This window comes from Tiliqua scincoides, chromosome 6, assembly GCF_035046505.1.
Source record: "Tiliqua scincoides isolate rTilSci1 chromosome 6, rTilSci1.hap2, whole genome shotgun sequence".
NCBI lineage: Eukaryota > Metazoa > Chordata > Lepidosauria > Squamata > Scincidae > Tiliqua > Tiliqua scincoides.
The window spans coordinates 9,166,960-9,193,673 of NC_089826.1; the positions used below are offsets into that span (position 1 = coordinate 9,166,960).

Here is a 26,714-nt window from a genome sequence, read left to right on the forward strand (position 1 = left end):
CTCTGCTAGGATCTGTGCCAGTTCTTTGGCTGGCTCATGTCTGTATGGACCCAAAGGGGCGTGGATATGCCAAGTAGGGGGCATGGCACTGCTGCTGTCAACAAACACTCCCTATATTCCCTAGAAAGCCTCGCAGTAACCCGGACCAGCCTTCCCTGTCCACCGACCTCCCCCCAGGTCAACTTACCACCACCGGGGAAGCTGCCATCACATATGCTGAGCCACTTGCCATTTGCATCAGCCATTTGCTTGGCAGCACACGGCAGTGGTCCAGCTTTCACATCACCAGAACGCACCCCACACTGCCGGAATGCAAGTTCCAGCAACACAGTCCGTGGATGAGACTGGCAGGTCGTTTCTTAGCCTCCACACTACGCTAGAAATAATATACCAATAAAAAAAAATATGCTGCCAAAGTAAAATTTAAACAATATTGCAACAGCTTGGGTAGGAGATATGCCAGGATTCTTGATACATGCTTGCACCCTCATGCCCTTTCGTAAAAAAACAGAATTGGAAGCTCTATAGACTTCTTTTCTAAGATTCTGCTCACAGATCCTCCACCTCTCCCATCCTCCATCACCCTCTCCTGGATTTTTTTTTTTAACCTTCATTAGTTGCTGTTTGCATCATCTTTTCAAAAACGTCAGATGTCATCACTGACTTCATTCTTTATCACTTCCTCCTATTCAGACAACCTTACAAAAATAAAATATTTTTACAGCCCTTACAAACCTGCTGCCCCTTCCTTTTGTGTCTTAATTGCTACCGCTGTCACTTTAGAAAAGCCAGGCTGCTTCGACAGGAGGAAATGCAAAGCATTTAGTCAACCTGCAAATGCACAGCAGAGGCTTTAGTCCAGCTGTTGGGGGGGGAAAAAAAGGACTGAAACCATCTCTGACTCCTTTGCTGGTGCAACTCCAAGTGGCCCTGAGAAGATGGATCAAGGACAGAAAAGGGAATAGATATTGGCAGAGCCAATGCTGCCCTTGAATCACCCCCATTCCCACCCTGGTCCCCGCCGTGTTCCACCTGCCCACCACCTGTGCCAATGTATTGGCATCAGGGCATTTTCAGGGGCCACTCTTGCTTATAATTGAAGGCTACAGTTATATATTGAAAACAAGTCGTACGCATAGTGGCTCACTGTATACTTTTCATCTCGTAGTGTGGCAGGAGGTCTGGTCTAGAGGGTAGAGCCTCCGTTAGCCCGAAGATAAATACCAGAAGGTCGCCAGTTCAAGGACACCGGCAGCTCCCTGAACGGTTGAGATTGGCGTGGCCTTGAAGCAGCTGACAAGTCAAGCTGAGTGATACCACCTGCTCTTGGTGTGAGCAAGAAGCGTCTTGGCTGCCCTCCATATGAGAGATGGAGCTGCTTGTCAGCCTGCGTGGGAGAACTGGAGGCCAGAAGTGAGACCAAACCAGGAAGATCCATCTGAAATGTGGTTGGTTCTTGAAAGAGAGAACCTCCATGATTGTAAAAATCCCCTTGAGGGATTTAGAAACACCTGCCTGTGTAAACCGCCTTGAATAAAGTCAGAGGAGTAATCCGATGACCAGAAAGGCGGTATATAAATACCGAGTTTATTTATGAATTATTTATTTATTAGTGGGGCCATTGGGCCAAAAGTGTGTATGTGTATGTGAGTGAGTGAGTCACTGCTTTGGGCCCTGTGTTTTGTATCCCTCATGTGTAGAATGACCTGCTTCTGCATACTCAAAAAACTCAACTGATTTCAATTTCTGATCATTGTTTAAACCAGGTCATCATGTCATCCCCAAATTTCCGGGTTGTTGACCTCCTGGAAGCAGCTGTGCAGAGCTTGGCTGACTCAAGTTGCCATGTGCCCCTGTCCAGTGCACAACAGATTGAGCAGGAGGTTTTGCCTCCCAAGCTGAGCTCCGTACTGGCTGGAAGACTTTGGGTGGTGGGCACCACCACAGATCCAGCCTGTTGGCTGTTGGTTGCTGACCCCTGGTTTAAAGGCTTGTCTATGCTTCTAAGCTTTTGCTTTCTCTGTCTACTTCATTTCCCTTCCCCTACTCCGTCTAGCCAGATAGAATGTGGGCAGAACCTAACTTGATTTAGCTCTATCACATAGCCTTTGATACTGAAGGACTTTAGAAATAATAATACAATTACATTAAAACAGGAGTGCCCAAACCCTGGCCCTGGGGCCACCTGCGGCCCTCAAGGCCTCTCTATGCTGCCCTCAGGGAGCCTCCAGTCTCCAATGAGCCTCTGGCCCTCTGGAGATTTGTTGGAGCCCAACACAACTGCTCTCAGCGTGAGGCCAACTGTTTGGCCTATCAAGTGAGCTGTGGGATGAGGGCTCCTTCCACTGCTTGTTGTTTCCTGTCTGTGATGCAGTAGCAGCAGCAAAGGAAAGGCCAGCCTTGCTTTGTGCAAGGCCTTTTGTAGGCGTTGAGCTATTGCAAGACCTTCATTCATTCATATAAGTTCATCTTTAATATATTCATTTATATAAATTTATTCAAATTTGAAATGTAAATTAATTCGGCCCCTGACATGGTGTCAGAGAGATGATGTGGTCCTCCTGCCAAAAACTTTGGACACCCCTGCATTAAAAGATAAGTCTTCAACAGTACAGCAAAAAAAAAGTATACAGTACCACTGGCCTCTCAACAGCCTCTGCAAAATGTCAGCCAATTATGGGCTATTCTTTTAAAAAGTGTTTGCGCTCCAACCATTGCTAGCAGTAAAAAAACATAATAGGCCACTACTTCAGGCTCTGTGGAACACTCTGAAAAGTGCATCAGTCACATGTAATCTCTCCCCATCTGCTCAGATGTATTTATGTCACATTATCAACGGGACCTGGTGTCTATTAACACACTGACCCAGTGCTGTTAACTCTGACCTCCAAACAGGAATGTGAAAATGGCGGCACTAATGAAAGATCACCCACCCATCAACCACTCTCTTGATGCAAACTTGTCCGGACAGAGACAACAGCCCATACTCCTGTTCTATGTAAATCAAGCAAGATAACATGCCATCATTTCTTGCTCGACAAGGTTTAAAAATGTTAAACTGAGATTTGCAACAAATTATCCCCACAGAACAGTCATGTGCCACACTATCTGAACTAAGAAGGTTATAAAGGAAGAGGCACAAAAGAGAGGTGGCAATAGAGAAGAAGAAAATACAACAGTATGGACCGCTAGCTTAACAACAGTACTATGTTTCAGTTTCCCCTGGGGGCTGGGGGATAAGAATAGGCCCTCAGTTTGGCTGTACTTGTCGTAAGAGGTGACTAAACAGCCACCGGGTAGATGGGACTCCTTAGCCTGGGAAGGCAGCTCATCTGAGAGAAGGAAAACTCTGATCTCAAACCTCCACTGCCTTGTGGCTACATCCAGTTACGGAAAAGGCTTCAGGAGTCAACCTCGAGGTCAAATCTGGAGCCGGAGTCCCTGAGGCAGTTCGTGGCTGAACACAGTCACATTCTGGCAACTCCTGCAACGCCGCTGGAACCAACCGTATTGGCCTCTGCCTTTCCATTGGACCATTTCAGCGACGTGGAGAGGGGGGATTTGCTGCATGGGTAACAGCTTATCCTCCATACCTACTTTACCCAGGCTTCGCGCACTGGAGAGGACACTCTGTTCCAGAACCACCATTCAGAGCGTGACACCATAGTCTTCCGAGACTGAAGGATGCCAACTCAAGGACTGGGCTCCTGTCCTCTAGTTCATGTTGAACTTCCAGGGCTGAGCTAAGTACCTAGCACGCTGTCTCCATGACGGACATGCCACTTAAGAGTCATCTTCAGAAAGATGCTACCTTCCAAATTGGATTGCCTAGATCTTTAACATATCTTTAAAGAATCTTAGCAGTGCAAATTCCACTTAGCTGTCCTTGCAGAACACTGAGCACCATGTCTGCAGAAATTATATTTCTGACAACCCTTTTGAAAAAATCTGTATCTTTCGGCTTCTTTAAAAATTCACAGGTCTAATGCATCAACTATTTTAGATCACTTATCTGTAAATCTCCAGTGCTACCTGCCCATCATTTTATTACTCTTCCATCCTGGAGCTGGTTTTATGTTGGGCTATAATGCCGTATAAAAAATGCCTCCTTCTACACAGGCGTGACATGTTATAAAATTGTCTGCTGCTACCTTGCTTTGCATATACCATTTCCTGATGGCTTTGTAATCCCTTATGCCAAAGCAGTTAGCATTTTACAGGTTCTTGCGGACTTTTCCACCCTAACCAAAATGGTGATATGTGACAAAAATCATGCTCACAGATCCACCGAAACCGCAGAGTATATTTCCACGCAGATTATACTTGGGGAGGCTCGTGCCCCTTTGTTTCTTAATATGAGGAGGGGTTAGGACTACAGGTTGATTAGGATCTACCATGCCTTGAAACTACTTCAGTGTTGTCACATCATGTGCTTTGTCTTATTAGACATTATGTGGAGGAGGAGGAGGAGGAGAGGACAACATAGGGCTGAAGCTTTCAATGGTGGTAATGTATCAGTAATAATGTATTTTTCCAGCCCAATGAGCCATGGTTAGCCTATGCCAAAGATTCTGTTCACAAGAGTCTCACCCCTAGAAGAGCCAATCAGTGCTAACAGCAGAGTTCAGCTGTTGTTGCAGTAGCATAGCTAGAGGAAGGGCAAAACAGTAAGTAGTTGGCAACCTTCAGTCTCGAAAGACTATGGTATCACGCTCTGAAAGGTGGTTCTGGAACAGCATCTGGCGTGGCTGAAAAGGCCAATTCGGGAGTGACAATCCCTTCCACACCGGGAGCAAGTGCAGTCTGTCCCTGGTCTGTCTCCCTGGCTATGGGCCTTCCTTCTTTGCCTTAGCCTCAGACTGTTGGCCAAGTGTCTCTTCAAACTGAGAAAGGCCATGCTGCACAGCCTGCCTCCAAGCGGGCCGCTCAGAGGCCAGGGTTTCCCACTTGTTACTTACACGCAATGTGCCGTGGAAGTAGTCCCTCCCCCCTGCTGCCAGAGCCATTTTGAGCAGCCATGGCAATGCGCAGGAGATGCTGTTTGGTTTGGCGAGCACCTGCACCAAGGGCTGCCGCAGAATCAAATAGTCCCATTGCAGGGCTACTTTCCTTATGCAAGGGAAGGGAACAAAAGGAAACCACCAACGGCTGCCTGGTACGCTTGGGATACTACGGCAGCCATTTTTGGCACTGTGGCAGCCCCATGCGCCAGGCAGTTTAGAAGAGCTTCACTCTCCCTGCAAAACTTAGACTGCAATCCTAACCACAATTCCCTGGGAGTAAGCCCCATTGAACAAAATAGGACTTACTTCTGAGTAGACCTGGTTAGGATTGTGCCCTTAGTGCTTTTCACTCCCTCTGGCTACGCCACCGCTCTGCTGGGCTGAAAAGGGGCAGATGCTCACCCTCTGCTCAGTATAAAAGGAGCACGGCTTTAAAAGGTGTCTCTTTGCCCAGTAAGCAAAAGGTGTAGATGGCTGACATGCTGATTTTGAGAGCTAGATCCAGCCAATGCACAGATGAGGTGGACTTGGGTGTGGATATAATACCCTATAAAAACCCTATTAAAAAAATGTCAGATTCTCTTGTTGAAAGACAGCCAGAATTAATATTTTCGTACACCACCCTGGCATCCTTGGATGGAAAGGGGTAAAATAAAAATAATTTAATTAGAATAATAATTTGCTGTTCTAGACTAAAGCAAAAAGTTCTCCTTCGCTAAGGAAACAGCGATAAGGAAAATTATCACAGGTTCTGCCTGCTGTCCCATCTTTAAAACAAACTAAAAGCATTGTTTAGCAGATGCAAAGCATCTAGTTAAACATAAGCAACGGGGTCCAATCACAGATTTCAAAGGAAGGAAGCTCTTCCTTCGTACTGACTAGCAGGAATACAGACCTGGTACCAAAGAAGCAAATAAGAATAATGAGGTCCCTGTCCTCAGAGGGTTATGTTAAACAGCATTCAGAGGCAAAAGGTTAAGCTGCTCCTTATCCTTAGGTTAGCTGCCTGCCACAATTTAATGAAGACAGCGTGGTTAGCCCATTTAAATGGAAACGATTGATTTTCGTTTAGCGTTTGTCCACCATCACCAAGAAATTGCTGGGGGGAAAAGTCCGCTGCGGGATGACCCAACATGAGGCGAGTTTATATATATATATTTAGTGACAGGAGGCAGCAGCATTAATGCTACACTACCTGTAATTGAATTAATCCTCTCTCTTTTGTTGCTGTTGCTGAAATAAAAACCATACTTTAGGTTGTACTAGGATTGTGATACTAACTGCCAAGGAGGAACATCGTTACTGTTACAAAGCTAAGAACAGTGACATTGTTCAATAAACATAAAAAGATGGAATCAGTGATGGGCAGAGAGAGCTGTCACACCGTATTCTTCCTACAGGTCCATCTTCAGTTTTCTGCGCTGAGGAGATGGAATTGGGCTTAAGCCTCCCTCCCCATCTCCCCGGATGGCCTCCCGTGGGTGCCAAAAAGGACCACAACCTTTCACTGGCAGACGAATTTAACTGAAGTTTCATTCATTAATTAGTGGGGGCCAATTTTAACTGACAAGGGTAAATTTAATCAGGGATTGAGAGCCAAGGGCACATTAGTTACTATAGCAGGGAATGCAAAAATGAAAATATTAGAGATAAACTTTCCTGCCAAACTTGAATAGTAGTTTTTTTCTTTTATTAATTCGCTAAGCTACTTTATACAACCTTCAATATCCTATGAACCTGGCTTAGACAAGGGGTGGACAGACTGCAGGCTAGCAGGCTCTATTGTGTTTATTTTTTTACTAGCCCTCCCCCCCCCCCCAGCCCCACCAAACAAAATCAGGTGCAAAACAACAGCAAGGGGGAAGATGGAAAAGAGGAGAGTTACCAAAAATGATGTTTCAGAGGATGAAGTCAATTACCTGCTGTACCGATGAGCCACACACTGGTATAACCTGCTCATTCAAGTACAAACCAATATCCAAGTTAGTACAGGTTAGGGATTTGAACACAAGACTCTAAAATTGGCCAGCAGAGCTGCATAAATTTCTAATCAAAGGCAGCTAATTAATATCCCTATTTTCCAGTTGAGGAACAAAGACAGAGATAAGAGATTAGCACAAAGTCAGCCATGATAGTTTCTTTTTTTTCTTTTCACCTGCAGTTTTACTTGCTACTGCTAGCCAGAAACAGCATGCAATTCTACCACAAATTCCTTAGAGAACTACAAGTAGATCCCAATGTACCTTCTTCTCATTCCACTGTAGATCTATCTAGCCCAGTATTGTCTACTCTGATAGGGAGCAGTCCTCATGGTCTCCTGGATCAAGGCAAAGAACTCACTCGTCAACTGCTACCCAAACCTCTCAACTGGAGATGCTGGGGATTGAACCCAAGACCTTCGGAATGCAAGGCAATAGATTAATGGTAGAGATTCAACACCTGGTGTTTAAAGGTAGAGCTGGGAAAGACTCAATCCACAGTACTTTGTCAATTTGTGCAGACAAGATTTATTTACAGTACTTAAAGATTTTTATTCCACCTTTTGACAAGGTAGTTCACAATATGAACAAAACATATCGATAAATAAATAAAATGAACATCAAATTATAAAAACAAAAAAACACAGTACCAAGTTAGATGAATCAATAGTCTGAGTTGCATAAGACTCATATAAGTCATATGGCCAGATCCCAGATGTGTCACAGGTCATGGGTCACAGGTCAAGTGTACCTACAGCACCTGACCTTAACACAGCCTCTTTCAGCACCCAAAACAACTGTGCTTTTAGCATCAGAATATCTCATTTTTACTTCTGCCTGGGGAATTTTTAATTCAATTTTAGCACTTTTAAATAGCATTATGACTTTTCTCTTGAAGATGTATGTTCATGTTGACAAAAACAAGAATATAAAGTACCTGCAAAACTTTTCTGGAAGAAATTCTTTCAAATATTTATCTTGCGTCTTTCAATGAAGTTTCACAAGTTATTGCAGATTTTGTGATAAAAACCTTACTTAATGAGCACACTCAGTAATTTCGAAGTGCTAATAACTCAGCTCTTTAATATTTCTCTCCCTCCCCTCCCACTTTTAATATCTTAATGAAACCGTACTTCATTAATACGGGCCATGAGCATACAAAAATTAATTGTGAAAATAATAAAATCAGTGAGAGTTATAGGAGTCCAATAAAAGAATGGGAAGAGGTAAAATTAGATTTTTTTTTTAAGAACCTACCTGAAACAAACTTATCTTCATTTAGTTCAACTGCAAAGCATTTCACTTTGAGAAATCTGAGTGTATTTTTTTGGAGCCTCCAAAGACTAGTTTTTATGTGCGGTTTCACTTAAGACTATGTAGATCAGGGGTGTCAAACATAAGGCCCGGGGGCCGGATGCGGCCCATGGAAGCTTTTTATCTGGCCCTCAGATTCTTGGCTGCTGAGCAGTGCCGAGGTGTTACTGCTGCAAGGGCAGCCCACGTGAAAATAGGGCTCTCCCATATCTTGAAATATGATCGAGATTTGTGAATTTTCTCTTCTGTCATTTGCAGCGAATGAGCTCCTAAATGAGAAAAGGTACTTATTTTCAGTTATGACCTGTTTAATGACATCACTTCCTGCCTAATGACATCACTTTCAGCCCTCAGCAGGCATCATGAATGGTATTTGGCCCTCGGTATGAAACGAGTTTGACACCCCTGGTGTAGACTGTGTATAGGTGATTCATTCTTTTAAAAAACCATATCTAACAGTGATGGGATGGGACTGGTTTTCGTCTCAGGGGACGTGACAGGCACTGTAGGGCTTGAACTAACCACCTTGTACATCAGGAGTGAATTATCTATTTCCTGGGCCATTGGGACAGCTGGCTAAAGGAAGGAATTGCAACTCTTCAAGATAGGATATGAATTCCAGAGACCAGGAACCTTCTGGACTTGGGAATCTGCAGGTGATCACAGCTATCTTGTACCACTGTCAGATATACAGCTCCAAGATCCACTGCCTTCCCTAAAAGCAACTTATTGGTGAGGAGGCAACTTGTTGGCGAGGAGAGCCGCAAGGCTCTCCCTGTGTGCTTCCAGCCTGGTTGCCTACCACTGTTCTGATTTTCACTTCACTCCTTTGCTCTTTTGCCACCATGAAAGCTATGGGATGCTATGCGATGCTACAACCTGAATTCACTCGCTTGTTTGTTACAATTTAGGGATAGATTAGCAAAAGGACTATTTCTCTGCAAACCTACGTATCCTGTGACAAAATGCATCAGCTCTGTGATTAAATATAATTACATACTTTTACACTGCAACAGAGTGAGAGACAAGGAGATGAAGTACTGGATGTACCTACACAGTTCTTTAAAGATATTGACATAGGAAGTTTAAAAGACAGTGAAAGCAAACAATATTGAGCTGGCCTGAAATCAGCCTAGTTCTAAAGAAATGTCTGTATCCCAAGGTGTTTCAACAATGCATTCTGAATTAGCCAGGGTGATGTGCCCAATCTGTAGTTCAAGAAATTATGGAATATACTCTTGCTTTACATACTAGTAACTGTGCCAAGTTTTGTAAGTGGAAGCTATTCGACAGAGAGAAATGAATATGGATATTTATGTAAATATTCTGTTCATAAATATTTATTTATGTAAATATTCAGAGAGAAATGAATATGGATACTTATGTAAACATTCTGTTCTGTTCCGGGCCCAATTCAAGGTGCTAGTTTTGACTTTTAAAGCCCTTTAAGGCTCGGGTCCGGGGTATTTGAGGGACAGCCTCCTTCCCTACAATCCTGCCCGTGCTCTGAGATCATCTGGGGGGGGGGCCCTTTTGACTGTGCCACCATTAATTGATGTGAGAGGGGCGGCGGCCAGGAAGAGGGCCTTCTCAGTGGTGGCCCCCGAACTGTGGAATACCCTCCCCTTAGAACTAAGAACTGCTCCCTTGTTGCTAACGTTTTGGCGTGGACTGAAGACCTTTTTATTTCAAACAGCTTTTAATTGTTGACAGGCTGGCTGGCGTTCTTGCTTCTTGCTTTTTATATGAAAATCCATGGGGTTTGTTTGTTTTTAGATTTTTTAATTATTGTAAATTGTTTTTAATTGTTTTTCATGTTGCACTTTTAAATTGTAAGCCGCCTTGTGTGCCCATTGGGCAAAACGGTGGGGTATAAATTAATAAAATAATAATAATAATAATAATAATAATAATAATAATAATAATAATAATGACTATATTGCACAGTTGATGGCTTTGCAAATATATGTGTTCACCCCCACAAATATATAAAGGGATACATATTTCATGCAAAAATGTGTGTGTGCATGTTTTGGGGAAAAGAGAGAAAAAATTGCATTGAATCTTCCTTAAAAAGTCATATGAGAGAGAGAGAGGGAGAGAGAGTCAAATATAGTGTGCTTTAAAGAGATAGTTTACTACAATTTCCATTCAGGTGTGACTATATTGAGTATATATGCATGGTATTATACGTGCTTTTGTGGTGCATCTACATTTTCAAATGCATATGTATCCGTCTTACTGTGAATGTTGGAAATTTGGTCAATCCCCAATTCCCCCCCCAAAAAAAAAATTTTGGGAATATCTGAATTTCAGAGCTACACTGGTGAATCTTGACAGTCACCTAAACGTGACTGTCGACAATCACTTGGAGTATGTCCAAAAAAAGAGAGGAAATAGATATTTATTTTCAGACATTCAAGAAATTCATCTAGGATTGTCAGCATTCATATGTGAATGTCAGCATTGACTTTCACTGTTTTTTATGTGCATGTGAGTGAGAGAGTGTGTGGAATCAACAAAAAATCCTCATGCAATATGGACTACTATAATGTCTATCAATGAAGACTATATCTACATATACACACTGTAATTTACAAAAAGAGCATCTGATGTTCTTACGTTGAGGATGTTCCTAATTAAAAACTCAGATTAAAATCTCTTGGCAATCAATTAAGATTAATGACAGAAGTCATTCCCTATGTGCACCCCTCCTTCTCCTCTGCACCCCCCCTTCGCCTGGTGCCCCCATCTCAGGCTGTGAAAACCCTGGGTCGTGAAACTTTAATCCTGTTATCTGTTGCCTTCTCCATCTGAAAAGCCTACAGATTAACACGGCAGACATTATCGAATTTACAACCAGCCGCTCGGACAGCTGCCCTATTTTCCACAGTTAATGGAAAAGGAACTAATCTGGTTAAGAGCGTAGAACTAGTTCATAAATCTGGGTGCACAAGACAGTTAAAGCTGTCATGTCTCCTCTGGAGAGGAGCAACTGAATTAAACTGTCAGCTTTCGACTTGCTGTTTCTGGAAGGGTAGCGAGCCCTTCTGTAAACTGGACTAATGAGATACTTGGCATTAACATAAACCATGACCGTTCCCAACAGGTCATAATAGCTGTGTTGGAATCGGGGAGTTTGCATTTTATGATTGAACACAGTTATATATAGATATCGAAGGCGTTCCACTCCCTGGGCACATTGTTCCGATTGAAGGCAACTGTTTTGTTCCAATCTATCTACCTCATAGCAGGGTGTCCCGATAACAGCCTCGAGGTCCTTTGGCACGAGATGGTTACGGATATTTTAATAAATAAATGAATGATTTTATTTTTTTAAAAAAAGACAAACATGGCTATATCAACAATTGGCTTTAGATGTGTTACTATGATGGGGACCAAAGCAAAACATAAAACAAAACAAAACCTCTAATGTTTTTCCATGTAGCCAAGTCAATATTTGACAGCTGCAAAACCAATTAACCATGCTCCCAGACAATAAATAAATAAATAAATAACCCTAATAGAGATCTTCCTTAATAGAGATCACCCAACACAATGACAACATCCTGGATAGTCATCACAGTCAACTGACTGCCTTGAAAATAGTTGCCAGTATTCTTCCCTGTTTATTTTCCATAGCCCAACACATATAAGAAACTACTTTTTCTTCCATGTTCCTCTACAATATTTTCAGAGTAAAGAATTGATTCTCAACAATGCCGTATATAGACCACAGTTGGATAGTTAGAGTGTATAGAAAGTTCCCCAGTGGCTAAATTTGCATGATGATGGAGAAAGGGTCTCAAGAAAGAGACAAGCACAAATAACCTGATGTGGCTATGTCTGGTACACCAAGATTGCTCCTCCTGGATGCAACGCATTGCTGGTCTCTCCAAGGACCTGATTCTGGGGGAAACCAAAAACACAGAGTATGCCAACTTCAACTGGCACAGAATGCAGCCACTATTGGTAGGAGTTAGCTCGGGAATTCTTATCAGAGGGACCTGCACCCCTAGGAGGTGCATGAAGGGAATTTAGGAGCTAAATTGGGAAGTTCTCCCAATATTGAGAAAATTTGCATTGATACACATTGTTTTGACAATGTTTTTAAATTTTTGAACCTGGTTTGAATTTGGTCTAACTAATGGTGGACCAACAAAAGCCATTATTATTATTATTATTATTATTATTATTATTATTAACAACAGTATTTATATAACGCTTTTCAACAAAAAGTTCCCAAAGCGGTTTACAGAAAAAAATCAAATAACTCATGGTTCCCTGTCCCAAAAGGGCTCACAATCTAAAAAGATGCAACACCAGCAGACAGCCACTAGAAAAGACACTGCTGGGGGGATGTGAACATAATGTTCTTATTGTCAATATTTGTTATTTTTGGCTTTTCATCTGTATTGTAATACCTGCTGAAAATATCTCTAAACAGTCAGAAACCGTAGATATGGGAATCTGGATTGGCTGCCTTCAAGAGAAACATTCTGAACTGGTTGGATGCATTCTGGCTTCAGAATGGTCATATGCTCACTGGGTAAAATGGCTTCAAAATGGTCATATGCTAACTGGGTAAAAAATGGGTGCTCCTTTTCAAGTGGGTGCTTCTTTTTTTTAGCAGGGGGAGAGTAGCTGACCCACTTCACCCCAGCAGTATATGTGTGTGTGTGTGTGTGTGTGTGTGTGCGTGTGTGTGTGTTTGAAGACAAAAAACAGCTACCTATCCTAGGTCCTTGGGAAGGACTCGATAGGCAGATACAAACAAAATCCAGTCAAAAACAACATGACTGTATGAAAATTACAATAAATAATAATAATAATATTAATATTAATATTAATAATAATAATAATAATAATAATAATAATAATAATAATAATAATAAACAGGGGAAACAGCAGCATCCACACTCTCAGTGATTTTTCTCATGAGTTTAAAAATATCTTCAATTTTCGTTATGTGATCACATTTTTTTTCTCTAGGATTGAAATTTAAGGTGTTTTTTTTAAGTTCCGCTTTTTGCTATATATACTGCACATTCAATGAAATTTCAGGAAGACAGGAAACAACAGTAATTGAAATAAAATAAACAAAAAACACATAGGGGTGTGTGCGTGTGCTTGAACAGTTCAAAATTCTCCTGGGTGTGCAGGAGGCACAAAAGGTTAAGAACTTCTGAGATGGACACAGGACCCTTAGATCTACATAGGCTGCCTCTTTGTTTCCGGCTCAACTCAGAGTGCTGGTTTTAAAGCCTAATGGTTTGGAACCTGAATACCTGATCTGCTACCTGATATGCTCCAGGCAACACTGGAGTTCCTGCTCTAGATACCTTCACTGAATGAAATGTGGGAAGCATCCCCTAGGTGCATGATTTTTTTAGCGGTTTGTGAAACCAGCAAGATTTGTGAATCCCCACCACTCCATGGCTTTTAGGAACCAAGATAAAGCTTTTTTTTGCAAGGTCTTTAGTTGGGATTTATGTAGGATTTTTTAATATTATTATTTATATTGACTTGGGTGCTGTTGAATTTAAGCATTCAGACTATTTGTTGCTTCTATGTTTCTGCCCCTGTTTATTTAGAGTTGCTTGTTTTGCATTGTTTTTGTGTTTTGATTGCTGGTTATGTTTTTTTCGGGCCACCTTGGCTTTGGCCTGACAAAGTGGGATATATATTTTAAAAATAAAATGCACAGAATCTTGCACCCAGAGCTACAGGAGAAAAACCTCAGAGAGGCACTGTGACTTGACTGGTTGGATAAAGAAACTGACCGTCATATTATTTTAGTCAAGAGGAAAGAGAGATGGACTTGGTCAGAGGCCTTGGTTCAACTCACCACTCAGTCATTAAGTATCCTTAATGGATATCCTGGTTAGCTTGAGCCAGGTACTCTCTCCCCCTCTGCCTAATCTACCACTCAGGGTTGTTGTGAGGATAACCCCAATGTACACTGCTCCTGAGACTCGCACTTACCAGAATCTACTTCCTGTGTTGATCCCTCCCACACTGAAATTCTGCAAAAAGCTGATTCCGTCCATAATCTCCCCATACCAAATTCTGCAAAGACAGTGCAACTTCAACCCATGACCCGTGCAAATTGGCACTTTCTGTGGATCTTGAAAATGGGGGGGGGGAATAAATCCTTTTTCGTGCTTAGTAACCTTGAAGATACGAGTCTCCAAGGTGCTTACATATTTTCGTATTGTGTCGTACACAATATTATGTCGTACACAATACACGTATTGTGTCGTACACAATATTGTGTCGTACACAAAGTGCTTACATATTTTCAAGATGAAAAGCAGCAATAAGTTCCAAATACCAGCAAAACCCAACGAGAAAAGAAATACAGGGCCCTGAAATAGTTCAAGAAGCTTCTGAGTTTATGTGCCAGAGTTACAAATCACAGTGAATGAGCCGACTGAGATAAGGAGCAAAGGATCCTGATGTTCAGGCTGAACTCTGTGCCAAGTTTCTGTCTATTGCTGCCCAAAACCTCTTGAAACAAGCAATGCAGAAGAGAAAAGAGAACAGCGATACCATCTTCCGCAACAGCGTGACAAGGTGTCACTGTGACAGCATTTAAACAGGCTCTGAGGACTGCCTTGGTATAGTGATGTGGTCTGAAGGTTAATGTAACCTCAATTAAATTCAAGAAGCACTTCTGAGAATTAATTGGCTTTTCCACAGAACAACCCCAAAAGTATTGCAGCTCTTTTTTCTTCTCTTTCTGTTTTGATTTTAAACAAACAGCAAGGAAGCAGAACTATGCATCATTTATAAATTATCTTGTTAGTGTAACAAAAAAAAAAAAACACACCAAAAATCAACACCACCACCCCCGAAAAAACACCACTTTGAAAAACAAAACATAAAATCCTGCTGCGAATTCTGGCATGTTTGATGGAAGACCTTCAAAAGAGTTCATGGCTCAATGTGGGCTGTTTATGTGGGGACTTCGATCTATACCTGCTGTCCCCTGTCACTCCCTGGAAACTTGGTGGCAGATGTTGCCACATTAAGTTGTCTCTGAAGTGGTTCTCTGTCCTCATCTCCCCACCACAACAGAGTCAAACTACATTAGATCTCCTCTATTTGTGCCTCAGGCATGTTTGGGAGCACAGCTGTGTCCACCCTCACTCTACCTTTCGTGTTTCAGCCCCCCCCTCGGGCAGCGATTGTGAGACCAAAAAACATGGTTCTTCCATCCTCAGCTACACCTGCTGACAACTCAGAAGCCTCGCTGCAGGCTGGCGTGGAGCTAGGCCTCTGTTTGGAACAGATGTCTACGACAACCTGCTAACTCACACCTGTACAAGCTTCCCTCACCTCGCCGACTGCTGGCTGAAAAATTTATTACTCAGTGGAGTTCCATCAGCAAATCAAAGCTACAATCAACTGCATGTGGCCCCCAAATTGGGCCAGGCTCCTTATTAGTAGCTGACATTTATAAGAAAAGAAGTACCAAAAAGGGGGGCGGGAAGGAAGAGGAGGAGGTGAGAACGATGGCCTTTTCTTCCTTGATTCTTCCTGCTTTGACTTCAGTTATGAGATCAACGGCTTGAATTCAAGTCTGAATGCTTTGGCAAATCCAAACCAGATGACAGGAATCCACATTTGTTTCGCTTGCTATTTAGTATGACAGTTCTGTTGTGGTTTTGTTTACTGATTTCACACACACACATGAGCTAAGACGGCGGATCAACAATGAAGAGCTTGTGAATAAATGAGTAATTTTTCCTTTGGGGTATAAAACATGCTGTTTTCCCGATAGAAACCATGTTCCACAACTCCACAAGTCACACCCAAAAGATTATAACTGTCCTTTGCACTCTGCCCAACAACAAAACTAGTGACCCTGTTTTCAACTATTCCCCCCCCCCCATCTTGCTGTCTCTTTTTATTTCTCTAACCAAATCAAACACTGGCTGCTGTTTTTGTTTTGGAGGTAACAGAAGTCTTATTTCCTACTGGTCTTAAGAAATAGATTTTTTTCCCCCATTTCATGCCAGAAAATAAAGAAATCGCACCTGTTTTGCACTGTTGAAGTAAAATAAAATGTGGTCATTTGACAATATTTAAACTGATCAATTGACAAGACTCCAAACCCTGTGTGATTCAGAAGTGCACATGAGCAAGAAGGGCCTATGTGCAACCGATGCCAAGATAAGAACAAAACTATGGGCAGTAACAAACATTAGAAGGGTACATTCGTATATAAATATGCGGGTAGCCCTATCCTAACCTGTGCTGGCACAGCTAGGTCACATGGCCCTTGCTGTATCCAGTGCAGGTTTGGAGGCAGGTGGAGGTTTCTTTGGGGTAAGGGGATATTTTTTCCCTTAACCCCAAGTAATGCACCAGGCAGCCCAATGAGGTTACTCAGATCTTCGTAAGCTATATGTGGTGTTAGAAAGGGGATAGAATGGGGCAGAATGAGGGCTGGATGTAACCATAGCAGGTGCACTGCCAACATTCTATCCCCACCCAGGCCTTGATCCACCTTCCTGGATCCACTCAGACAATTTTGCTGGCACAGGTCCAAATAGACCTGGCACCGGAGACTTATCCCCAGGTAAGGGAACAAATGTTTCGTTATCCAGAGCAGACCTCCAGGATTGCCCCACCCTCCACCACAGGATGCAGTATGCACTAGGGCTATATGGTTGCATTGATGGGGGAGAGAAAAGATAGGATTGAGGCCTTAATTTTTGCAAGTATGCATATAATGGTAGGCAACCTTCAGTCTGGAAAGACTATGGTATAAACCTACAGTACTCGGTATTCCTGTGCGGTCTCCCATCCAAGTACTAACCAGGCCTGACCCTGTTTAGCTTCCGAGATCAGACGAGATCAGTCATGTGCAGGGTAACAGTTTTATGCTGAAAAATACATACAATGATGCTTTTAAAAATCAGCTACCTGATTAATTAAGAACATCTTTCAAATTATCCAAACAGTTTTAATTGATTGAACCAACTGGCTAACCAGTTAAACACCCTTTTGCATTTGGAGTTAAAGACTCTCTGATGGTTGTGCTAATTTCCCAACAACTTCATCAGTTGCATGCCCCTTTCTTGCATTTAGTCATCAGGCTTTCTTGCATTTAGGAATCAGATCTTGTGAGGAGTTCTGACACTAGCTACAAACCAAAGGGCTCTGCAGAAGAATTTCAAGTTCTGCTCAACTAACTCGCACTGATGCACAGGGAGAGGTGAAAAAGAGAGAATTTCAAACATGGTTAGTAATGCAAGAGGATGCTATGTGGAGACAGGGTGAGAAAATTACAAGCAGTTTAGCATCTACCTAGCACATGAATATCTACAGGTGAGGGAGGAGTGAGTTCATCCATCTCCATGCCAATACTATCACCTGTTCTACTGTGCTCAAAAAAGAGACCTCAATTTGTCGTTCTCCCACTTCAAAAGAAGCAGAAGAAGCAGAAAAAGGGAAGGTTGTAATAGCTCAGCATCCAAGTAGAATACCATTTTAAACAATATAATCCTATATCTTTTTTGATTTTCTCGCAAGGCTCTTGTGGGCGTCCTGCAGATCTAAGCATGACTGGCTGAGACCAGAGAAAAGGCCTTTTCGGTAGTCAAGCCCAGGATAAAAGAGGTCCATTTCCCTCCTCTTCTGCTGACCTTCTTCCAAGCATAAGCACTGAGCTTGCTATGATGAGTTTTAGTTCTCTTGCTTCCTGATGCTGTTAGTAAGCTCTTGCCTCCTGATGCTGTTAGTAGAGGCCTTGGGCCATTTTTTTTTTTTACTACTGCTCTCTCATTTGTATGAATTTTAATTGTTTCTATGGTACTTTTTCAATGTTTTAAACTATATGTTGTCTTGATGTTAACAGAAAGATGAGAGACACATATTTTTAAATAAATAAATATAGTCACAAGATGAATGAATGTGTTAACAACAACTCCTTGGCCATTTGATGGCCTATGTAGAGATCTGACCCATGAGGCTCTCCTGGTCATGTTCTGCCATGTGCTGACAGGAATCTCTGGCCAGTGACTATTCAGACTTAAGTGACAGCCAAGTACATCAAACACACACACACACACACACTCTCACACACAAACCTCATCTCCTTGCTGCGGTCGCATCAAAGACACTCTGTCATACTGCCGTCTCAGCAAAGCCCATAGTGCATCCAGTCGACCCTGCAAAGAGGAAACCAAGAAAACTTTTGATTAGGTGGCAGGCACTACAGCGCTTCTCAGAACCATTACGTGTCCTTGGATATGTCCTGGGAAGCATCTTCAGGCAAATGACAATGTAGGACAATGAGTGCTCTTTAAAATGGAATGCTATTAGGCATAAATTCTGCTTAATGGGAACACATTGAGCCACCGATGTGTGATTAAGTAAGTGGTTCTTAACAAGGTGTTAAATGAGTGGGAAATTCTAAATTCTGGTCTTTTACTACTTTAAGTTTAAGGCTCTTTAAAACAACCGCAGATGAAATAAAGATTAAATGTCTTTCTTGCCTTTTCTCTTAAAGGCTTTCTACCCTTCCCTAATTTAAATGAAGTTTTGATTGGTCAAAACAGGTGCTGAACTGATGGTTCATCACGACTTGGTTTGGGGAAGAGACATTTTCTGATAGGTGACAATTATTTAAAGCTGTCCTGCCTTCCTACCCTGATTTTGCAAAATGCCACCTGCAGATACTCTGTCAATTCTCCTACGCCATCAGTGTATCTTGTGGAATTACACAGGTCACAGAAATAGGCCCGTTTCCAAACCGTTTGCACTCTATAATACTCAGTGGGAACCCACAGATGAGGAAGGACAGACCAGGGGAAGGAACGAAGACTGTGGTTTAATGCCTCTGCATGTACCTAAGGCTTGGTTACAGTTAGGAAAGAGAATTATGCACATAGGTCGGGGTCCATGCAGGGCTGTATTAACCCCATGGTTGGGCCTCTAGGCTTTCAGGTACTTTGCTCCCCCCCCCCAGCACTTCAATCTTTCACCCCCATTACAGCTGACAGCCAGAACCTTGTGTGGTTGGTATTTGACTGCAGTTCATAGCCCTATAACTATTTTGATGGTCTCCTAATGAATTCTATTCTCAATTCTTTTTATATTTTTATTGTGCGAGTAGAACTCTTCAGGAAAGCACATTTTGGGGGTAAAATTGTTCGATACTGTCTGTCTGTCTGTAACCCATTGGAGCCCTAGGGTGCAGGTAATAGTGTTTCAGGGGGAAAAAACGAAGAGCCCCTGGTCTGTATGGGGCCCCTAGGCTTCAGCCTAGTTAGCCTTATGAATGATATGGCCTATGTGCAAAAGGCGGGGTTTGAGATTTGAAGAAAGGGGCAGAGATGTGGCACCACAGACTCGTGCATGAAATATTGATGATTCAAAGAGTACCTTAATGGGTGTGTACCACTTGACCTGAGGTGACACTAAGGCAGGCTTGGGTTTGGACGATCTAGGTTGATATGCCACTTCCGGCTCCTCTGGAATCGTCACCACAGCATTTTTGGCTTTCTCTAGCCGGGCGCCTTCTTCTGTTGATCCCTTATCACCCCAACGGACCTAAACAAACCAAGATTTTGTTAAAGTGGCCTTGAGTTTGGATAGCAGGTGCTAAATCCAACAGGCATGAAAAGTTTGTAACATAACCATATTAAGTTGTTTGAGTCCATGATCATTTTCTACTAAATAATACACCTAATTTCGTGGTTAAGCAAGCCAGTAGGGTTGATTGGGTGACGTGGGATTCTAGTGCACATACCTTACTCCACACTTATGAATGCAGCAAGAACAAACTTTAGTCGTTTGTTCCCCTTGCAGTTCTGAGAACAGCTTGAACCTTGTATGCTATTTTTAAATAAAAAATAAAGCTTCCATTGAAAATGCAATAAGACTCAAAACCACAGCAGGGGTAAACCACTAAAGTCCCCTCTTTCACTGCAGTTTCACATCATCCCACATGCTATTTCCCTCTAAAACAGGGGTGTCCAAAGTTTTAGGCAGAAGGGCCACATCATCTCTCTGACACTGTGTCAGGGGCTGGGGGGAAAAAAGAATTTATTTACATTTAAAATTTGAATAAATTTATATAAGTTTACATAAATGAATATATTACAGATGAACTTATATGAGTGAATGAAGGTCTTGCTATAGCTCAAGGCCTATAAAAGGCCTTGCACAAAGCAAGGCTGGCCTTTCCTTTGCTGCCGCTACTGCATCGCAGAAACAGCAAGCAGTGCAGGGAACCCTCATCCCACAGCTGATGAGAGAGGTCAAGCAGTTGCCCTCACACTGAGAGCAGTTGTGTCGGGCGGGCTCCAACAAATCTCCAGAGGGCCAGAGGCTCATTGGAGACTGGGGGCTCCCTGAGGGCCGCACTGAGAGGCCTTGAGGGCCGCAAGTGGCCCCAGGGCCGGGGTTTGGCCACCCCTGCTCTAAAACAACAATTGTGGTTGTGCAATTAAGGGCATGTCTGTAGGCCCTTCAATCTCCATTGCTCAGTTCAATAAGTTGTAGCAGCGCTTCCAATTTATGGTAAGCAATAGGGTGGATTTACTCTCAGTAATAAAACTAGAGTGACTAGAGATTTCCCACTCAGATCTCCATTTACCAATGACGCTGCACCAAGATAGGTTAGCCACAGTAGCATAGCTACAGGGGGTGGTGCGATAGGTATTGCAGGTGCCACAGTGCCCGCAACACCTACTGCTCTTCTCTGTAGCTAAGCTACTGGTTAGCCAACACCAGCATCCACATGTATGGAGCGGAGGCTGGGAGATAGTATCTTGCCTAACTCCTCCCCACTGAGTTCAAGAGATCTGAACTCGGAACTAACTGTTTCACAGGTCATTTTTTGAACCACTACCCCAGACAGAGACAGAATGGCAGAGACTTAAATACAGTGTCAGCCTTGTTACAGAACTTGGCCGCTCCATATGCAGAATACTCATGCAGCACTGTAATTTTTTTTCCCAAGAGAATTAAAAAAAAATCAAACACGCCTTGAAAAGAATTGCTCTCTGTTAGCATTAGCCTGTTGGAACAAACCTCTCTTTTTCAAACCTATTAAAGTCTCAATGAAATGGAACTAATGAAATCAGTTCTTTCCTAACCAATGGAAACATGCCTAGAATTGTTCTATAGATAAAGAGAAACTTCTGGAAATCTGACATCATGGGGTACTGAGTCAATTCAGCTATAATTATAATCTAGCACACTGAGGAGTCCTTGTTTTTAACTTTAAAAAAAAAATTAATTTTAGCTTCAAAAATTCATGCTGATATTAAAGCTCTTGACTGAACTTGTCAAACTGCATGAGTATCAATGTCAATGAAATCAAAGCAAATATGCTATTCAAACTTCTAAAGATCATGTGTAAGTCCTTGGACCCTAAGAACATGGCATCCATCAGCAGCCAGCCAGATGCCTGCAGGAAGTTCATATGCAAAACATAAAGACAGTAATCACCTCCCATTGTTTATCTTCAGCATCAGGCTATTATTTTTTTTTTAAGAATACTTATATTCTGCCTTTGTAGATCAATCTTGAATCACTCAAAGTGGCTAGCATCAAATTAAAAAGCATAAAACATCAAAAACAGAATAAAAAAGACAAACAACCAGTGAATAAGAAATGCAAGTCTTCCTTTCTCCAAAAACAAAGCAACCCTAGTTTTCAGGAGACAGATTTTGTGGGGTAGAGCCCCCACAAAAAATGTTTTGCATTGGGCCCCACAGCTCCTAAGGCCATCCCTAACCATTTATGTAGCTTGCAGCCATAGCAATCTCATCATATGGTCCTATGGTACCAACCTCCATTCTTTTAATTCCACCTACTCCACGCCCACCATAATAAGATGCATCCACCGTTGGCCATTTCTTTGCAGGTAAAGGATCTTCTTCTTCCTGAATTAAAAAGAAAAGAAAAGAAATCAATATATTTTTGAGAGGAGTTGTTTTAGAAAGGAAGCAAATTGCTGAGAGAGTGAGAGAGAGAGAGAGAGAGAGAGATCTACGATGAATGGTATAACTGACATATTAGAGGTTAAATCATGCTGCTGTTCCTTTGGAGTTGCAGTAGTGAGAACATCAGCAATGCCTCCTCCTGCACTGTAAGTGTCCTTTAGCTTAGGGGATGCTTTTCGCACAATAGGAAGGGTTAGGTTCACTAGACAAGCCTGATGTCTACAATTTTATGGCAAAAATACAGAAATACGAGGTGCTACCACAAGAACCAATAATCCAGCTAAAATTAAACCTGTTTAACGTGAAATCAATGCAACTTAGCACGTGCTAAAAACTTCCCCAATGACACATACAATACAAAAATTCTTAACCTAGACCAGCGGTGTAGCTAGATGGGGTGCAAAGCACTAAGTTTTGCAGGGAGCCGTAGCATGGCGTACAAGGAACCCCTCCCCCTTTGGAGCCATTCCAGGTGGTGGGAGCAAAACAGAGGCTGCACACTGCCGTGAAAAACTGCACACTGCTCCCTGAAAAACGTATTGCTTTGCACCCCCTCTAGCTATGCCACTGGCCTAGACTGCATCCGATGTACCAAATACAAAGCAAATGGGAACTCTCATGCGCACACAGAGTTGCAGTTTCGTACAAGCTCTCACATTCACTTACTGCAATGTTGGCAAAAACCCCTGCAAATGTTATAGCCCATTCCCCTGGAGCAGTCTGTCACACTGTAGTGAACAGAGGCTCTGTGCATCATTTTATTCATGGGAGCTCCATGTATACGTTGGAACCTCACACATAGTAAAAGACTGGAAAAGAACTGAGGGCACAATCCTAACCAGGTCTACTCAGAAATAAGTCCTATTTGTTCAGTGGAGCTTACTCTCAGGAAAGTGTGGTTAGGATTGCAGCCTGAGCCACTTAAAGATAAACCAGACAGTCTCAATTACCATTTCCAAACTACAGTTTTATACTAATTTGACTGTCATGGCTTCTTCCAAAAAACTGTAAGAACTTTAATTTGGGGAATTCTATAGTAGAGATTTCTAGAACCCATTGAAAGAACTCCAATTCTCAGGGACCCCTGAAAAAAAAAATTATTACCTATTTACCACTAAACCAATATTAGATACGCAGGATAGATACACCCTCTGTTGCCACACTCCTTTTTTTTTTTTGTCTCACATGAACTTAAAATATGTTGACTGTGTTCATGATTACTCTTCATACTCCTTGAGAGTTTAAAATATGTTTTTTTCCACCAAAGACAGCACTTAAGGAAAAATATAGATGTGTCTCATTTGATATGATCCGAAGATGCTTTCATGTTTAAAGCTCTGCTTCAGGAAAAGGACTGAATAAGATATTCTCAAAATTAGAAAGCAGTTTATTCCCCTCTCTCCTCCTGGTACCTGCAACCACTGAACATATAAACCCAACATTCTGGTTATGCGTGAGGAAAATCAATTTGCAGCGAAATGTATTTTGAAGTGTCTATTATAATCCAATTCCCACTCCGGCAACACAGCCACTTTACCTGGGTGCTTCTGGAGAACCAATCTGTCTAATGGTGTATGCTGTCTGTACAGGAATGTTGCCCTACACCCAACTATCAATTTTGGTTTTATGGGTTGCTGCAAGCTTAAATATTCAGGCTAAATCAAAAGGAGACACAGGATCATACACATTTCTGAGCGACCCCAAATAGTGCCATGGAGAGCAACAATCAATCACGTTACAAGGTGTAAGACAAGGGAAATCCTCCAGGAGGTAAGCAAAATAAAAAATCTACCAGGCAAAATGTATTCCGCTCTGCTGGCTATCAGGAGGGGAGAGGAAAGAATAATAATAATGGTGATAATAATAATAATAATACAGGTATTTATATACCGCCTTTCTTGGTCTTTATTCAAGACTTTATTCAAGGCTGTTTACATAGGCAGGCTATTTAAATCCCCATAGGATTTTTACAATTGAAAGAAGGTTCTATCTTTCAAGAACCACAACATTCAGATGTTTCTTTCTGGTCTGGCTTCACATTCTGGCCTCCATCCTCCCACGCTCAGAGCAGATGGAATAACTGGGCTCAGCTTATCAGCTGCTTCAAGGTCGCACGGTGCCGGTGGCCTTGAACTGGCGACCTTGTGGATGTTATCTTCAGGGAAATGGAGGCTCTACCCTCTAGACCAGACCTCCTGCCCTCCTCCTGCCCAGACCTCTGAAAGAAGTCAGTGAAAGTCCCTTTCCATTGGCCTGCCTGCCCCAACTGCTAATTGGCCCCTTCCCTCTAGGGACTTCACCAACAGCCAACCACTCTAAATAGAAAGGAAAGGGCAAAGGACCCTCCTGTTATTTTGCTGGAACAGTTAGTCACACCGATCTTCCTTCCTTTTACTTGCCTCTTCTTCCTAATGTTTCATGCATATAGATTGTTTACCTGAAGGCACAGTCTGGCAGATTCCTAATTTTCTTATAGCATTTAGGAATTTTAGCCATAACAAGTACGAAAAGGAAAAAAAAATGGCATTTTCTGTTTAACTTAGATTCTTGGATCCTCCCTTCAACAAGATAATCTGATACATTAAAAGGCACACCCGTATAGCAGAGCTTCACATTGAATTCGACATGCGACTGCTGTTGAAGATGGCTTCCCTGTGCTGAGTTCTACTCCTGTCCATAACATACAGGTTAATTTACCTATGGCCCAATCCTACTCCCCTCCCCTGCTAGCGCAATTAGCATTGCAACAGTGGAGCTACTTTACAGCTGTCATAAAGCAACCTCTGCTCATGAAAGTAGCGAGCCCACTGGCAGGGAGGCAGCAACGCCCTTCCATGCACTGGCGGGCCAGTGGACACCTGCCTGAGCGGGTAAACCCACACAAGGGGTTGGAGAAGGAGGTTGAACAGGTGGGGGGCAGGCAGAACTGGGGAGGGTTGGGCAGAACGGAGCGGTGACCGGGGCAAGGAGGAAAGTGGATCAGGCATGGGAGGGGGGGAGCAGCAACGGCGTTGCATGCTAAATCCTGAGCCCCTTCCTGGGCCTAATCCATCTGCAAGGAGCAAAGTGAACAGCAACCAAAAATCCCGAGAGGGATGCAGCAGAAGCTACACCAGCAACACTGCATGACCACATGGGGATTCAGGAAGGATAAAGCTGCCCCTGTCATTTGCCCTCTATCCCACATATACAGGTATGCGTCACTTAATGATGGGGATATGTCCCTGTTCTTACGCAATCAGGTCATTAAGCGAACACTCGGCCCAATCTAGTGCCTTTGTTGTGTAAACAGACACTCCCTGCCAGATATTCGTTGCGCAGGCTACTGGAGATAGATTGCCTCTTCTTTGCATTAAGAGCCTCTTTGTTGTGTAAACAGACACTCTGCTGCAGGCTATGGGAGACCTGACTGCTTCATTAAGAGCCTCTTTGTTGTGCTTTGACTACCGTTGTATATGCAGTCTGTCATTAAGCAGACAGTTGTTAAGTGACACACACCTGGATTCAATCGATAGAGGTGGGGCGTCAGTATCCACAAGGGGGTTCTCGGACCTCCCTGTGGATACTAAAAACCATGGACAAGGAAATCTGTGGTTTTGGGACCTTTAAACCCTGCAAAGGTGACCAGAGCACAGTCTGTAGAGGCCTGAAGCCTGCAGAGGCCATGCAGATCAGCCCGTGGCCTCTGCGGGCTTCAGAATGCCTAGGCAAAAAAACCCGCTACCCCAGGGAACCTGCATTGAGTCAGAACCACAGATATAAAATCCACAGATAAGTAGGTTCAATCTATATAATGAGCTGTTGCTGGAGAGAGCAGGAAACAATGTGTTTTTATTGGAGGTGGATAGTTATGCCTTTATTTATTTGACATCTCTGAGTCTTTGAAATCTGTCTCAAGAAAAAAAAAATACTTTTAAACAGTTTCATAACATACCTCTACTGGAGCTGATGGTGGTGGTGGAGGAGGTGGATCCTTAATTACCTATTGGAAGAAAAACACTATTGAGGATAAAGCATCATCACAGTAGAGAGCAACAATCTTTTGAAGTCACAGAGTAACAGGGTGTTCAGATTGGGCATTTTCCTGCTTTACGCCAGTTACATGTGTTCAGTCACTCAAGACTATAGGCTAGAGCAGTAGTTCCTACCCCATTTTTGCCCAGCCCACAGGTGTACACATTTGGTCCCTGTTGAGTATACGCAATGTTGGGCAGAAATGGCTTAATAAGGTAGGTGGGGACCTGCAGGTGTCTTTAATAAGGACACTGGAACGCGCATGGAAGTAAAGATCCTATTTTGCTGGCTACTGCACTACACCTAGGCAAGATTTCTTATCTTTATTTAATGCCTCACTTTTCTACAAACTACACCAGCAAACTACATCTAGGGCAAACAAACAGGACCTGAAGCAGAAGCAACTGAGGAGAAGGATGGCAGTGGGTGGGATTACA

The 26,714-nt window shown here is 42.7% G+C and overlaps 1 protein-coding gene across 1 annotated transcript in view; it reads right to left on the reverse strand.

Annotated features, from left to right (window-relative positions):
- ANTXR2 (ANTXR cell adhesion molecule 2) overlaps positions 1-26,714 on the reverse strand; it is a 147,271-nt gene that overhangs the window by 41,005 nt on the left and 79,552 nt on the right. The window contains exons 13-16 of the mRNA XM_066632532.1: positions 26,198-26,245; positions 22,111-22,203; positions 19,694-19,861; positions 18,397-18,477 (exon numbers count right to left, since the gene is read on the reverse strand). Coding sequence (XP_066488629.1) covers positions 18,397-18,477; positions 19,694-19,861; positions 22,111-22,203; positions 26,198-26,245 — 390 coding nt within the window. The remainder of the gene's footprint in view (positions 1-18,396; positions 18,478-19,693; positions 19,862-22,110; positions 22,204-26,197; positions 26,246-26,714) is intronic.